This window comes from Oncorhynchus mykiss, chromosome 20 (genome assembly GCF_013265735.2).
Source record: "Oncorhynchus mykiss isolate Arlee chromosome 20, USDA_OmykA_1.1, whole genome shotgun sequence".
Taxonomy (NCBI): domain Eukaryota; kingdom Metazoa; phylum Chordata; class Actinopteri; order Salmoniformes; family Salmonidae; genus Oncorhynchus; species Oncorhynchus mykiss.
Window position 1 is genome coordinate 16621479 of NC_048584.1, and position 16056 is coordinate 16637534.

At 42.4% G+C, this 16056-nt stretch overlaps 1 protein-coding gene across 1 annotated transcript; it reads left to right on the forward strand.

The window, feature by feature from the left end:
• The first annotated feature begins 292 nt into the window (after window positions 1-292).
• grb7 (growth factor receptor bound protein 7) lies at window positions 293-15692 on the forward strand. The gene is made up of 14 exons (XM_021575941.2): window positions 293-493; window positions 6340-6522; window positions 6852-6972; window positions 9577-9733; window positions 10027-10148; window positions 10717-10791; window positions 11136-11273; window positions 11773-11883; window positions 11976-12074; window positions 12278-12469; window positions 12625-12682; window positions 12812-12899; window positions 13047-13140; window positions 13771-15692. The coding sequence occupies exons 2-14, from the start codon at window positions 6350-6352 to the stop codon at window positions 13915-13917; spliced, it is 1575 nt and encodes a 524-aa protein (XP_021431616.2). The 5' UTR covers window positions 293-493; window positions 6340-6349; the 3' UTR covers window positions 13918-15692.
• Window positions 15693-16056: the final 364 nt, after the last annotated feature.

Genomic DNA, 16056 nt, shown 5'->3' on the forward strand with positions numbered 1-16056 from the left:
TAGATATTACTTGTTAGATATTACTGCACTGCTGGAGCTAGAAGCACAAGCCTTTCGCTACACCTCGATAACATCTGCTAATCACGTGTATGTGACCAATCAAATTTGATTTGGTTTGAAATAATTGTGAAGGGTTACACACAAGGTTACATTTACACACCTTGAAAAAAATATCAATATTCAATGTGACCAATCCTATCTGTGAATCGGTCATTATTTGAACAATATGTCCTACTTTCTGGAACTGTTCCCAATAGGTGAGGAAGGACATTTAGCCTACTTTACCTTAGAAGAAAGGGGTGTGTGTAGTTTACCTACCACCTTGCACTGCACGCTCCTCCCAAGTGTGTGTGTGGTAAACGCACAAGTGAAGTTACGGTTGAGGGGAAGCTGAAAACATTACTACGTCCGAAGGAAGAGGTAGCTGAAATTCTCTGGTGGTGGTTGTTCAATATGACCCGGCAGCTGACATCTCGCCAAACCAAATTATAAGGTAAATGTATTGGATTGAAATGGCGCAGTATCTGGACCTGATATAGCGAGGAAGCGCTTCATATTAGAATATACAGAATTTGCGAGCGATGCGTGATCTAAAGTTGCACTGGTAACACATAGCCCTGTTCTTAACGGCTGAGGTGCAAATGATATATAGTTTGACAGTAGTGTTCTCAAAATGAAAGACAACAACCTGTTTTTCTCCACCGTGCAATGAAATTCTTAGTAGGATAGGAAAATGTATCCCAGTACAGCTTTATTTGAGGTTGAGCATAAACTATTTTACATATGCTTTAAATGTTGGTATTTAGTTGCGTTGTCAACCAAACACAATTACATGACTTTTGTCATACAGTAAATAGCCTTAGCCTAAAGTTATCTTGCAAACGAATGTAACAGTATTTAGTCAACCTTAAAATGAGTAACACATCTGTGTCTACATTTTGAGGTTAGCCTAATGCAACTATACATGTCTTATGTAATCATAAAAAGCGGGTATGTTCAAGATAGCATGCAAAAGTCACAGGTCTTAACAATTACTATAAAAATCTGCCAGAATCTCGAACAGCATTGATCACTTGCGATATGTAATTTTAGAAGTGAACTCAACTGCAATCCAGGACATTTGGTTGTGCTATTAGATGAGGCACAGTGATTACGCATGAAGTTATTGCATATATACAAAACATCTAACGTTCTCATTTTTAAATGGTTGAACGCGCAGTGATCACACACTTAGATGACAACTAAACCAAAACTCTGACATTGTTTTTCCATTAGAATTTGGTTGTGCTTTTATACTTAACAAAAATATAAACGCAACAATTTCTAAGATTTTACTGAGTTACGGTTCATATAAGGAAGTCAGGCAATTGAAATAAATTCATTGGGTCCTAATCTATGGATTTAACATGACTGCAGCCATGGATGGGCCTGGGAGTGCATAGGCTGACCAACTGGGCAGCCAGGCCCAAACAATCAGAATGAGCTATTCCCACAAAAGGGCAGTATTACAGACAAATACTCCTCAGCACCCCCCACTACCCCTCAGACAATCCCGCAGGTGAAGAAGCCAGATGTGGAAATCCTGGGCTAGCGTGCTTACACGTGGTCTGCGTTTGTGAGGCCGGTTGGACAAACCTCCAAATTCTCTAAAACAACATTGGAGGCAGCTTATAGTAGAGAAATTAACATTACATTATCTGAAAACAGCTCTGTTGGACATTCCAGCAGTCAGCATGCCAATTGCATGCTCCTTCAACTTTAGACATCTGTGGCGTTGTGTGACACAACTGCACATTTTAGTGGCATTTTATTGTCCCCAGCACAAGGTGCACCTGTGTAATGAGCATGCTGTTTAATCAGATTCTTGATATGCCACACCTGTCAGTTGGATGGGTTATCTTGGCAAATGATAAATGCTCAGTAACAGCACAAAATTTGAGAGAAATAAGCTTTAATAAGAAATAAGTATGGAACATTTCTGGCAGATTTTAATTCAGCTCATGAAACATGGGACCAACACTTATATGTTGTGTTTTATATTTTTGTTCAGTGTAGAGGGTTGTAAGCATAGTGATATTACATTGGGAATTCAACAAACTTCTGACACATTTTGAGTGAGTGAATAAAGGTTGATCAATGAGATTTCCACGTCAACCAAATATTACCCACCTTTTTTATTTTTTTATTTTACCCCCGTTTTCTCCCCAATTTCGTAGTATCTAATTATTAGTAGTTACTATCTTGTCTCATCGCTACAACTCCCGTACAGGCTCGGGAGAGACGAAGGTTGAAAGTCATGCGTCCTCCGAAACACAACCCAACTAAGCCGCACTGCTTCTTAACACAGCACGCATTCAACGCGGAAGCCAGCCGCATCAATGTGTCGGAGGAAACACGTGCACTGCGCCCGGCCTGCCACAGGAGTCGCTGGTGCGCGATAAGACCGGCCAAACCCTCCCTAACCCGGACGACGCTAGGCCAATTGTGCATCGCCCCACAGACCTCCCGGTCGCAGCCGGCTGCGACAGAGCCTGGGCGTGAACCCAGAGTCTCTGGTGGCACAGCTAGCGCTGCGATACCCACATTTCTATGTTGAAATGGCGTGGTGTTCCCAGTGGGATATTCATTTGGCCTAGGGGTAGTGGTGGGAAAAAGTACTCAATTGTCATACTTGAGTTAAAGTGAAGATACCTTGATAGAAAATGAATCAAGTAAAAGTGAAAGTCACCCAGTAAAATACTACTTGAGTAAAAGTCTAAAAGTATTTGGTTTTAAATATACTTAAGTATCAAAAGTAAATGGATTTGTGAAAAAGTATCAAATGTAAAACTATAAACCATTTCAAATTCCTTATATTACGCAAACCAGACGGCACAATTCTCCTGTTTTAAATGTTTTTTTTATTGAAGAATAGCCAAATGGCACACCAACACTCAGACATAATTTACAAATGAATTATTTGTGTTTAGTGAGTCTGCCAGATCAGACGTTGTAGGGATGACCAGGGATGTTCTCTTGATAAGTGTGTGAATTGGACCATTTTCCTGTCCAAATGTAGGAGTACTTTTGTCAGGGATAATATATGGAGTAAAAAGTACATTTTCTTTAGGAATATAATGAAGTAAAAGTTGGCAAAAATATAAATGGTAGAGTACAGATACCTCTTGGCAGTGGTGTAAAAATACTTTAAAGTACTACTTAAGTCTGTTTTTGGGGTAGTCAAACAAATTTAGAGGGTACAATAATATGCAACGTAATAGTACAATAGGCTACCCTTCGATGCTCGATGCACGCCAGGGCCTGGGCGGCTTACGGATCCACATTACTCCATCAATGATCCAGTATTCAACTCGATACGTGTATTCCCTAAACAAAAATATGTTTTACACTGTCATTTAAGATTTAAACTGCAAAATGTTCTCTCTGTCCAGCCATGCGCTGCAGCAGTCGTAGTAAAATAAGTTGTATGCTATTTTTATTGCACTCTAAAGTCATAGTTGTGTTCTGATTTTGACGCTGTCTCTGAATTCGCTATCTCAAAAGGAATCGCTGGGCTAGCCTACCTGCCTACTGATTTTACATCCAAATTTTGCCTAGAACAATTTCTCTTTCTTTCTCTCTCGGTCTTTTACATTTTTTAGACTGGATGAGGACAGGTGTCTGAGTATCAGTATGTGTTGTTGACACACAGTCAGGACATGCCAGTGCCACAGATAATTGTCTGGAGTTTCTGTCTGTCTGGACACTATGTACCTTTCTGGCAGGGTGCACGGGTGAAGTGGCAGCTCACTCTATTGCTCTCTTGCGTGGGTGACCTCATCACTGTTTGCTTATCTCTTTTGTTGATTGATGGCCAACTAATCAGTTTCCAAATATTTGTCCACCCTTGAGTCAGTATCAGGAGTAACAGTATGTTTTTTGAAGGTTTAAGTCTTGTGACCTAATTATGTAATACTATTTGCTGATGTATTTAAGAACATACACACACACTCACAAACAAACACACCGTCACACTGCCCTATCCCATCTGGACAAGAGGAATACCAATGTTAGAATACTGTTCATTGACTATAGTTAAGCATTCAACCTCATAGTACCCTCCATTCTCATCATTAAGCTCGAGGCCCTGGGTCTGAAGCACACCCTGTGCAACTGGGTCCTGTACTTCCTGACGGGTTGTCCCCAGGTGGTGAAGGTAGGAAACAACACCTCCCCTCCGCTGATCCTCAACACTGGGGCCCCACAAGGGTGCGTGCTTAGCCCCCTCCTGTACTCCCTGTTCACCCATGACTGCGTGGCCACGCACGCCTCCAACTCAATCATCAAGTTTGCCGATGACACAACAGTAGTAGGCTTGTTTACCAACAATGACGAGACAGCCTACAGGGCTCTGGGAGTGTGGTGCCAGGAGATGCCAAGGAGATGATTGTGGACTTCAGGAAACAGCAGAGGGAGCACCCCCCTATGCACATCAACGGGACCGTAGTGGAGAGGCGGTGGAAAGCTTCAAGTTCCTCTGTGTACACATCACTGACAAACTGAAATGGTCCATCCACACAGACAATGTGGTGAAGAAGGCGTAACAGCGCCTCTTCAACCTCAGGAGGCTGAAGAAATTTGGCTTGTCAAGTAAAACCCTCACTAACTTTTACAGATGCACAATTGAGAGCATCCTGTCGGGCTGTATCACCGCCTGGTACGGCAACTGCACCACCCGCAACCGCAGGGCTCTCCAGAGGGTGGTGCGGTCTGCTCAACTCATCACCGGGGGCAAACTACCTGCCCTCCAGGACACTTATGGTACCCGATGTCACAGGAAGGCCGAAAAGATCATTAAGGACAAAAACCACCCGAGCCACGGCCTGTTCACCCGGCTATTATCCAGAAGGCGAGGTCAGTACAGATGCATCAAAGCTGGGACTGAGACTGAAAAACAACTTCTCAAGGCCATCAGACTGTTAAACAGCCATCAGTAGCTTATTAGAGGCTGCCTATGAACATAGACTTGAAATCACTGGCCATTTTAATAAATGGAACACTAGTCACTTTAATGTTTACATATTTTGCATTACTCATCTCATTTGTTTTTACGGTATTCTATTCTACTGTATCTTAGTCTATGCCGCTCTGACATTGCTTGTCCATATATTTATATATTTTTAATTCCATTCCTTTGCTTAGATTTGTGTGTATTGTTGTGAAATTGTTAGATACTAATACAATGTTGGAGTTAGAAACACAAGCATTTCGCTACACCCGCAATAACATCTGCTAAAACGTGTATGTGACCAATAAAATTTGATTTGATAATTGCTGCTCAAATAAAGAGAAGCAGCAGGCTTCACCTGATACACATTGTACGTCTTGTATTAAGATTAAGAATCTTAAAAACAGACAAGATGTTAAGTGGTCTTCCAGGCTCGAGCAGTCGTCTGAGGTGAGTGAGTAGGAAGTAATAGTAGTAATTACTTTTGTTTATGTGAGTTTACAGTAACTTATTGTATTGATTACTGTACTGTAAAAAAACAAACAATTTAAACCTGCAATGGCAAATAATTTATTTCTGAAGCCTTTCTATTTTTGTTTATTAGTTTTAGCCGAGAAGAGACGCATGTAAGATCAAGGGCTCAATTCAGCCAAGCCTACATTATTATGATTATTATGATGTAATTGGCTATGCAAAACATCCTGGCTTACTTTACAGTGCCGAGTATCAAGTTACAAAATAAAAATGGTCAAAATTTAAGGGAACAGTTTCATGAAACAAGTTGTCTACCCAGAACCTTGCTTGTGGATATTCTGATTGTTTAAATATCCTAACATACAATGGCCCCTTTGTACACTCAGCGGGAGACCCATAACTCTGCCATCCACTGAAACAAGTACTGCACCTCACCCAGTCTAGTCTGCCTGCCTGATTCAGACAATTTTTTTCTTTCAAAACTGTTGTCTGCCAGCATTCCTCTGCTCATTATAAGTGCTATGTTCTGCCTAGCAACACTAAGCAAAGGATATAGCTTGTCAATTTGAACGAGAGAGAGGGCTTTGATGTCTTGTTGGGCCGGCATTGTGGTTGAGGATGCCACGGAGTTGGGAGCAGGTGTGACGTTTTCATTCTCAACTGTTGCTTCTGTGACTAATACGTTGTCATAACACTGAAACCGAGCAAGAAGGTGTTAGACATTAGTACATGTTGTGAAATCTGTCACTATGGAAATACTGGTTTCCTTGTTTATTTTAGGCACATTGGCTGTAAATGTATACATTTTTTTGTCACAAAACTCTTGAAAATACTGCATGTGATAACTAAAACACTTTCTCACTCACATACTGAGCCAGGTCATTTTTAATGGAGGTCCAAGGGCAATGGGCGGAGGTCTTCGAGGGCTCTGACAGACAAGAGGACTCTGGTGGGGAGAGTGAGCTGCTGGGTAGCTCCACAATCACCTTGGCTCCTCTGGTGGTCAACACTCCTCCCCCTCCCGTTCGCCGCTCCCAGCCCCTCGTCATCCGCAGAAGCAGGTAGGCCTACCTGACTTGACTTACACAATGGCCATGACTCCATTGGTTGACAGTGAATGACTCAATAGCATTTGACACGTCTTATACTTGCTACCTGCACAGAAGTCAATGAGTCATGTTCGGATATTGAGTCATATGTCACATCCTGTTGTTCATGACGGTTACAAAAGACTCCTAAAAATAGACAGACTCTTTTTAATTGAAATGTATTGGTTATATTGTGTGACATTTTATTTTCCTTCATTGTTGTATCCAGTTGTATTGTATTTGCTATTCACTTATTCCGTTTAAAAAAAAAAAAAATTGTATTTTTTTTCACATTTTTCCAGAATGAATAGCGTGGAACTGTCCTCAGTTCCTTCTATACCCAATCCCTTTCCAGAGCTGTGCAGCCCATCTCAATCCCCAGTCCTGATTGGCTCTCTCTCACCGCCGAGAAGTGACACGCATGTAAGATCAAGGGCTCAATTCAGCCAAGCCTACATTATTATGATTATTATGATGTAATTGGCTATGCAATCTTCAGGGACATTGTTCTGAATTAATTTGATTGGCATTGGGTAGGTAGAATTGTCACATTGATAACATTGCCTCTTTGGAATACAGAATACAGTACAAGTTAATTTGACTGGTCTGGCAGAGGAGCCTCCAGAGGGAATTGTATGGATTCATGTTGTTGACTGAGTGGTTCGCAGGGGTTAATTTGATTGGCAGAGGCCCCTGGGTATGCTTGTGCGTATTTAACGCCCGGCGACAGACTGTCACTATGCCATAGATACTCCTGGGCATGACACTCACCACATACAAGCGTGCCACAAGCACATTCTAATACACACACACACATAAAGACAAACAAAAACACACCTTTTTCCTCCAGTTACTGCCACGGTATCTTTACTTGTGGTATAGTTGCACAGACAAATTCCATCATGTTGTGACACCATCCATCATTGTCTGGATTAACATAGATGTATTAGTTTGTTTAAAATGCCATACATATGTCTTTAATGTTCTGTATGTACCTAGCTACTAGGTACAGATTGGTTTTGTTTTGCCCCATGGCTATTGGAAACATCAGAGCAAAAATGTTCAACATTTTAACTAAGCTATTTTGCTGAAAGGATGAATTCAGCGGATATTGATACCTTGCCCGGAAAGAATGTGCAAACATCCCCCACGAGCAGTGTTGGAGAACATCATTTAAAAAAAGAACTTATGCTACAACGTTACCGACTATGAAAAGTAAAATGCTACTTTACTTTTGCGTTACCAAAAACAGAAAACCCTCTGAAGATGCCTTACGCGTTTAGTCATTTATTCCTATCCCCAGTAAAAGGTGCACACTACCTTTTGAATGGCTTGCGTAGTCTAAACCAGGGGTGCAACTTTCACTGGGGACGGGGACATGTTCCCCACATTCTGAAATTGTTTTTTTGTCCCCCATTGTATCACATTCCAATGATAATACTAACGAGGCAACGGTGTGCTTTAAGACCATGCGGCCGCCTTCAAGTGGTTGGGTAGGCTGTTTGGAGTGTTTATCTAACAGAAAAAAATTATAAATAATAATTATGTCCCCCCCCACTTCTAAAACCAAAGTTGCCCCCCTGGCCTAAACCATCCACAGCCTAATCTATAGCTCTGGACTATACCAACTCGACTAATAATGGCAGACGCAATATCTCCTTTACTATACTTTAAATAAATGATTTTGTTTAATTATTTATACATAAGTAAATACATATATTGTATAAAACCAACTGGGCGAAGTAAAATGAGAGTTCAAATACAAGAACAACTGGCTACCACTCTGTTTTTACCCACCAATATGAACTGGCTGTGAACAATGTAATTGTTGTTTCCTTTCTGTTTATGGCGACCAACGGAGCAGGAGAAATTTAACTTCTTATCAACTGAGCCTAACTTGATTCTCTAGCTACATTGTTTGCTTTATTACCAGGCAATAAATGGGGCAGTCTCCCGAACCCGATGATCCTGTGTTTGCGTGTGAATCCTGCAAGTAGTGTCAGTCAAGATTTGAGGGGTCACCTCTGTCCTTCTACCAATTCAAAGTAATGTGAATACTGCTGCGATAACGGCTATTGTCTCTGCCATCTCGCTAGCTATCTGCCGGCTACCATGCCAGCAACCCACCTCAACGTTTGTGCAGAAACAGGAAGATTGTGATGAACATAGCCTAGGTAGAGGGATTTCATTTTTTATTTTATTTGCGCCAACAAAGAAAAAAGGAAATATTGTAAAAGTAACTGATTACTTAAATTAAAAAAATTGCGCTTTAGGTTACTTGTTACCACCAAAAAGTAATCTGAGTACGCATTAGCGTTACTTAACACTGCCCACGAGACTCCAAGCATTTGTTCATTATTTGGCCTGTTGTCTCTTGCGGGAACGAGTCTGCTTTCGCTAAATAACAGGTGAAGTTTAAATCTGGTTGTACTGGTTTTGGAGTTGGCTGAGGAGAGAGACTGCGCTAGAGGTTGCGTCGGAGGTGTCACAAGTCCTCAATTTAACTTGTACCTGGCTCTCCTCTCAGGCCTTGGGGGCTCGGGCTAGGCCGTGTGCCAATCCCATCAGACCGGTTCTGGAACAAGATGGGAGGAGGTGTGAGTTCTTGTAAATAACAGAGAGGGAGCGGGAGAGATTGAATAAGACAAGTTCAAGGGGAGGGTGAGGTGTCAAGGAAGTTAAATAAAGGAGTCTTTTTGGCTGTCACTATAAAAGCTGTTGACTGATTCTGGTCATCAGAAACCCAGTCTCTCACCCTGGTTAAGCTTTATAATGTGACAGTTCCAGAATTGGCCTATTGCTGTTCATTCATATAGTTCATCTATGATCTCCTTTTAATCCTTTTAATATATTTTCATTATGTAATTTTTTTGCCTTTATTTTGGATTTGTTTTCTTTTGGATTTGTCTTTATGTATTTGGATTTTCTTTTGGATTTGTCTTGGTATGCATGTGTTATGTTGGTTGAATATTACGCAATGTACTCTGTTTTCTCAATGTAGTGTCTCTGTCTGCTTCTCTGGTCTAGCTGATCAAGGTGTTCGGCGAGGACAGTCACAGTCGGTCCCTGTGGGTGATACCCAGGGCCACAGCCAGGGACGTGTGCCATTTGTTGGTGCAGACAGCCCACTGTAGCGACCAGGAGAACTGGGCTCTGATCGAGCTGCATTCAGCCTTGGGCCTGGGTAAGACTGAACTGCACACTGTCCAAACATTGCCCAGCAAATGCCATTGGCATTCCAATTATTTGCAATTGTTTTTGGAATGTTTGTGGGTTGTCTAAAGGCAAGTCTACATCAAAAAGTTTCGACGAGATGAGACAACTGGAGTACGGTGTCCATATTAGGACAGCCTCAGAGTTGGTTTGGTTTCAGACTCACTCTGGCTTGAGAGAGCCTGCATACCAAGTAGCTCTCCAGGAGGGTTGGTCACCCCCTGTCCTACACTGTGTGAAGTATTTCTCCCTGCCCCCCCACAGAGCGAGTTCTGGAGGACCACGAGGTGGTGGTGGAGGTGCAGGCTGCCTGGCCCTCCGTGAGCGACACCAAGCTTCTGTTCCGCAAGAACTACGCCAAATATGAGTTCTTCAGGACACCTGTGGTAGGCCTGCTGAGCTCTTCTGCATCCTCCACCAGAGCAGCTTAGATGGCTGGAAGGAAATGGTGATGAATAGTATAACATACAAGATGCTCTAACATGTATTCTGTCCAAGGATTCTGATAGGATCTTATGTTATGCCAGATTTGTCAGACGTGTCCCCAACGGGTTAGTATGTTAATAATCACCGTCATCTGGATGTCCTGGTGGAATCAGTGTTAACATTGTGTTCCTATCACATTTATGTTGCGCATCCTGTTCATTAAAACGTCTGACTTCATGCACACACACACAGTGTGTAAATATATATATATATATATAAATTTTTTTTTTTTTTTTGTTAAAAAAACTTTACTTATAAGGATGGTAATGCAGGTTGATTCACACAAAATAAACCTTTTTTTGTCAGGTTTTAAACATTTGCTTCGATTTGCGTGACGTCTTGCCTTAACCCCCTTGAAACACTGCTATCAGACTCAAGCCATTGCTCATAACCCTCCATACAGGCACAAGAGAGACGTTATGTTATTGAAATAGCCCTTTGGTTTACAACTGTAGCTTCCTGTTACAGCTGTTCTTCCCCAAGCACATGATCTCAGACAGTGCTGATGTCACCAAGGGAATGACCTCGGCAGAACTCATCCAGGTAAGCAGCCAATTGGAGGGAAATGGCGCAAGGCCATCTGCTCTGCTATAGCTTCTCCTTTGTGGTGTTATGTTAGGTTTCACTCTAGCTGAGGAGAAACTATAAATATAAACTATATCAGGTTGCCAGGAAAGTGTATCAGGAAACAAATTGAATTGGCAGATATTGAGAATGACATTTCAATCATGTCAGAGGACGTACAGAAACAGTCTTTTGGAATGGTTTTTAGTTCAGTAGTTGAATTGATTACATTTTGAACCTTGTCGATTTTTCTATGCTTCTCTTCGGTTTAGACAAAGATCCATTGGATTTGACCCAGATGTTGTTTCTTTGCCTCTATCCAGAATCTGCTGCAGTCGGGGACATGTCCTGAGATCCAGGGCTTCCTCCACGTCAGAGAGCCCAGCCGCAAAGCCTGGAAGAAGGTGTACTTCTTCCTCCGACGTTCAGGCCTCTACTGCTCCACCAAAGGCTCATCAAAGGTCAGCCATGGGGCACCAGATTTTGATAGAAATAGAACATCCAGAACTGAAAGTAATTTACAGGAAATGGCAAAGGTACATGAAGATGGTGGATTTCAGAAATTACTTAATTGTTTTAGCACTACGCCCAGTTCCTAAACTACGGTGTGTGTGCTTATTTATCGAACCATGTCACAATCTACTTTTTTCAAATTGGTGACGTCTTGGAGCTAAAATTGGGATCATGTATACTGTGCTAATGACGACACCAAAAAAAGGGTGATGGAGAGTAATGTACAATACGTTAAACTTAGCACACGAGGCCTTTGTGGTAAGCGAATTGGATCCACCATTTTTATTAACCTCCACTATTTAACGGCCATTTAATTTAGTTTTACGCTTTCCATTTCAAATCAATGGTTAAATACAGGTATGAAGATATTTGTAGTATATTGTTTCGATATGCCCCATCGACGGATAGCCTGGTCAGTGTGACGGTCTGATGGTCTGTGTGTCCTAGGAGCCCCGTCACCTCCAGTACGTGGCTGACCTGGAAGACCTGAACGTCTACAGTATCACCAACAGCCGCAAGCTCTACGGTGCCCCTGTGGACTTCACCTTCTGCGTCAAGGTAACCACCACAACCGTCCAGGGCTTCATTTAAGAGAGCAATGTTTCGAAATTGTTCTGAAATAAGATGCTTACACGTTTCTGTGTGTGTAGCCCAGCAAAGACCGTATTCGTGCGCAGGACTTGAAGCTGCTGTGTGCGGAGAACGAACAAACGCGCACATGCTGGACCTCTGCATTTCGACTATTCAAGGTGAGGAGAACCCAATACTCGGATATCATTACATCGTCACCTGAACTTTATTATGGAAGCAGATTCATGCCCAAAACAAACACAAATAAAAACATCCAAAATGTGGCAAACCCATACTGGATAAGATGGTGGATAAATAATCAAAATGTGATCAATACGCGTGCTTACCCTTTTACTTTTTCCTCCTGTGTCTGCCGGAGCAGTATGGGAGGCAGCTGCATTGTAACTACCAGCTGTCCCAGTCGGCACCTCGTCTACAGGAGGTTGTGTCTCAACGGTGTGAGTCGGAGGCCAGCCTGGTCGCCATGGACTTTTCAGGGAAGGCGGGGGGCCGGGTCATCCAGAATGCCTGGGAGGCCCAGAGCGCAGAGAGGGAGGAGGGACAGGCATGGAGGGTGAGGATAACTGGGTCGGATGGTGGGGTGGAGAATGCGACTGGACAAGGATACAGATGGGTGAAAAATAGGCAATGGGCTAAGAGGGTCAGGAATAACAACAAGCCAAACAGTCTGGAGTTACTAGTGACTATGACCTCTCTCTTGTCTCTCAGAGGAGAGAAGCCTTGAGGTGCAGCCTACCCAACCTTAACCCGGGATCTCAGCCCTCTTGTGAGTCCAGTCAAACAAGTACCGTGTCAAAGTGTTTCACATTCACAGTTTTCCCCCAAACAGAATGTATTTGTTCAGTACATTGATCTAAATGGTAAATGAGTGTGTGTGTTTGTGTGTATTACACAGCCATACATCGGACCCAGCTCTGGTTCCACGGTGGTGTGTCGCGAAAGCAGGCCCAGAGGCTGATCGAGGAACAGGGATTGGTGGATGGGTATGTATGCATGTGTGCTTGTTGTGGGCACATCTTTGCATGCAGCTCCTTTGAATGTAGCTCCTTTGCATGTAGTTTAGTAGCTTTAGTTTGTAAACAACATGCTCACCTTGGGTGACATCTACCGCATTGTGTGTCTGTGTGTAGGATGTTCCTGATTCGTGAGAGCCAGCAGCATGCCCAGTGTTTTGTCCTCTCGTTGTGTTACAAGCTGAAGACCAAACACTACCTCGTCATCCCTGTGAGTGGACTTTCCTCTCCCCCATCATGTGAACCTTGCCCTTTCATTATGAGATAGCAAGGCTATAAAGACAGTCTAGTCATAATTATACTAGGTAGATATGAAAAACAAGTGACTCTGAACTTACAATGGCTAGCCCCATGTCGTACATTTTTTTTTATTGTGCTTTATGCTATTTGCCTCATAACTCCTGCGTGCTTTGTTGACTATGAACTCACATGTTTACCCGATCGTGGGACAGACTGTTTGTTCCCACACTCGGGACTCTGACTCTCTATTGGTTACACAGACTCTTGGCCTCCTATCCTATTATAACCAGTGGTGAAAAAAGTACCCAATTGTCATACTTGAGTAGAACTTTACTTAAGTGAAAGTCACCCAAAAGTCACAAGTCACCTTGTCGTGATGTGTGTTTTTGTCCTGTATTTTTAATCCCAGTCCCCGTCCCCGCAGGAGGCCTTTTGGTAGGCTGTCCATTTGTAAAACATAATTTGCCTAGTTTTTTTTAGTACAGACAGGTATGCAGATTACAGCTAGTTATCTAGCTCGTATGTTTTTGCGTGAATTGTTTGATCCTGACAGATGAGCATGTAGATTATTTTATTGTGAAACCCTTGTTTCTCTGTGCAGTGTGAGGAGGGCGGTAGGAAGTACTACACCATGGACGATGGCCTCACCCTCTTCATTGACCTACTGCAGCTGGTGGAGTTTCACCAGATCAACAGAGGCATCCTCCCTGTCTGCCTCAAACACCCCTGTGTCTGTGTCGCCCTCTGACCACTTGGTTAGGGACACCTCATATGACCCTAGGGACACCTCATATGACCACTGGGCTAGGTATATATGCAAAGTAGTTCAAACGCTGTCAGTTTCACTGTAGCTAGCCGTACACCGGTAGACTGTGTCTTTCGCCCCTGTGTTTCGGGCACTGTTTTCCAGATGGCGAGGGCAGGTGTTTGGCAGGCGAGAGCGAGCGACACTGTGTGCTAGCTTAGCCAGCTCATCCTGAGGACTACTCCGGTACACGGGAGGCGGGAGCAACACTGTTTGCTAGCTAACTAACAAGCTAGCTAATACACTGTGTCGTTAACTATCGAGTTAGCTAGTACACGGTATTGCTCTAGCAGCCCGTCTGCTGTGCTGGCAGGAGGTGGGGGGCGACCGGTAGACAGTGTCCTTCGCCCCCGCCTGTCGGGCATTCATGCAGGAACTATTGGTGTGGCATTCATGAAAGAACCAATGGGATGCTCGAGGTGGGAACACCCTTAATTGTGAGCTGCAGTTGCACACTTTGAAAAGTTACAAATTGCAGCTTGAAGTCACATGCAGTAACTAGTGTGTAGGGGTCTAGACATGGGTGGTCACAGCTATACTCCCCTAGCAGTAGCTTTTAAATCATGTATTTTTAATTGAACCTAACTCATTTGTAGTTTCAGACATCCCTCCCATTTTTTTTATGTTTTAATTAATTACTTGCAATCCCTGTGAGGGTAAGTTTAATTACGCATTTTGCACAGCTTTAGGATCTTAGCGCGCCATCGTTCGTGGTAGGATTTTGTGCTGAAACCTAAAGAATTTGACTTGCTAAAGGGCTTGTTCACTCCCTTGTGAAGCAATACGTCTGTGGATAGTTGGCTGGGTGGCTATAACTGATATCACTGAGTAGGTTCTTCAATTTGAGAAAAAAAACATTGTTTTCGCACATCCTTTAGGGGCTTGGTGATTTACCTGTGGAATAGAGCCCCTTTCAATGTGTGGAATGTACAGTGTGCAAGTTCCTGAGTGTACCACTAGAGAGCACTCTTCGTACACCGGACAGAAGAGCCAAAGACGTGAGAGCTGATTTGTCATTGAGGAATTCATCAGGGGCTTACCCAGCGAGGTGCAATGTTTAGACTCAGTTAGAAATAAACTCCATAGAGCTATTGAAAATCAATATTCTTCACATCAGGAATTATCAAGCCTTTTCAGCACAATACATTTCTATCTGAATGTTCTGTAAAATTGCACAATCTTGAATAAGCCCCAGGATTGGTGAAATACTGTAGCTACTCGGCATGCCTTCTGAATGTGCATATGTATGTTTTTAATTATTATTTTATAGTTCACTGTGTATGGTTTTCATACTAGGACACACTACTAGTAAGTGCCTTGTAAATTCATATAACACTAAGCACTCTTAAATGCATATTTTTTGCACAATGTTGGTTGAGGAAGAACTATTCTGATGTCTTGTTTTTGTAGTTAGCTGTAAAAAGAGATGCGGGCTGTTCATTCCTACCCTGCATGTTCATAGTGTATACTTGTATGGGCTTTCAATCAATGACATCTCAGACTTATTTGAACTCTTGCAATTGCTCCATAGCGTTTATATGAATTAAGTGGTGTGCAACGTATACATCTCAAGTTATTCAATGCCCAGGGCCAGTTTACTTTTGTTCCACGTTTTATGTTTTTTTCTCCATTGAATTCAGTTGTATTGTGTGATATGCAACATGGCAAATATCTATATCTCTTTCATAACTGTTTAATAAATAATAGATTTTCTTATATGGTTTGTTGAATTGGATCTGATTTTTAAATTTTTGCACTGTAATCATGGTCGGGATCAGATGGATTTGGTCTCATCGCTATGGTTACAGTATCTGCATTTACTGTAAATATCTTCCCATCGAAGCACTTTTACAACGACAAAAATAACAAGAATGGACCTTAATACCAACGTGTACCGTGCCTTCAGAAAATATTTACACTCCTTTTTTTCACATTTTGTTACAAAGTGTGATTTAAAAAAATGTATTTAGTTGTCTAACACAAGTCAGCGGAATAACTTTGATTAATGGGAAATTAAACACTGTTGATTTCGATAAGTATTCAACACCCTAAGTCAATACATGTTAGAATCACCCTTTGGCA

Bases quoted from the DNA above. Each gene is read 5' to 3' on its own strand.
- grb7 (XM_021575941.2), top strand. From the start codon at position 6,350: ATGGAGGTCCAAGGGCAATGGGCGGAGGTCTTCGAGGGCTCTGACAGA. The intron at 10,149-10,716 runs GTAGGCCTGCTG...TTCCTGTTACAG, and splicing joins AGTTCTTCAGGACACCTGTG to CTGTTCTTCCCCAAGCACAT. The intron at 11,274-11,772 runs GTCAGCCATGGG...TGTGTGTCCTAG, and splicing joins CCACCAAAGGCTCATCAAAG to GAGCCCCGTCACCTCCAGTA.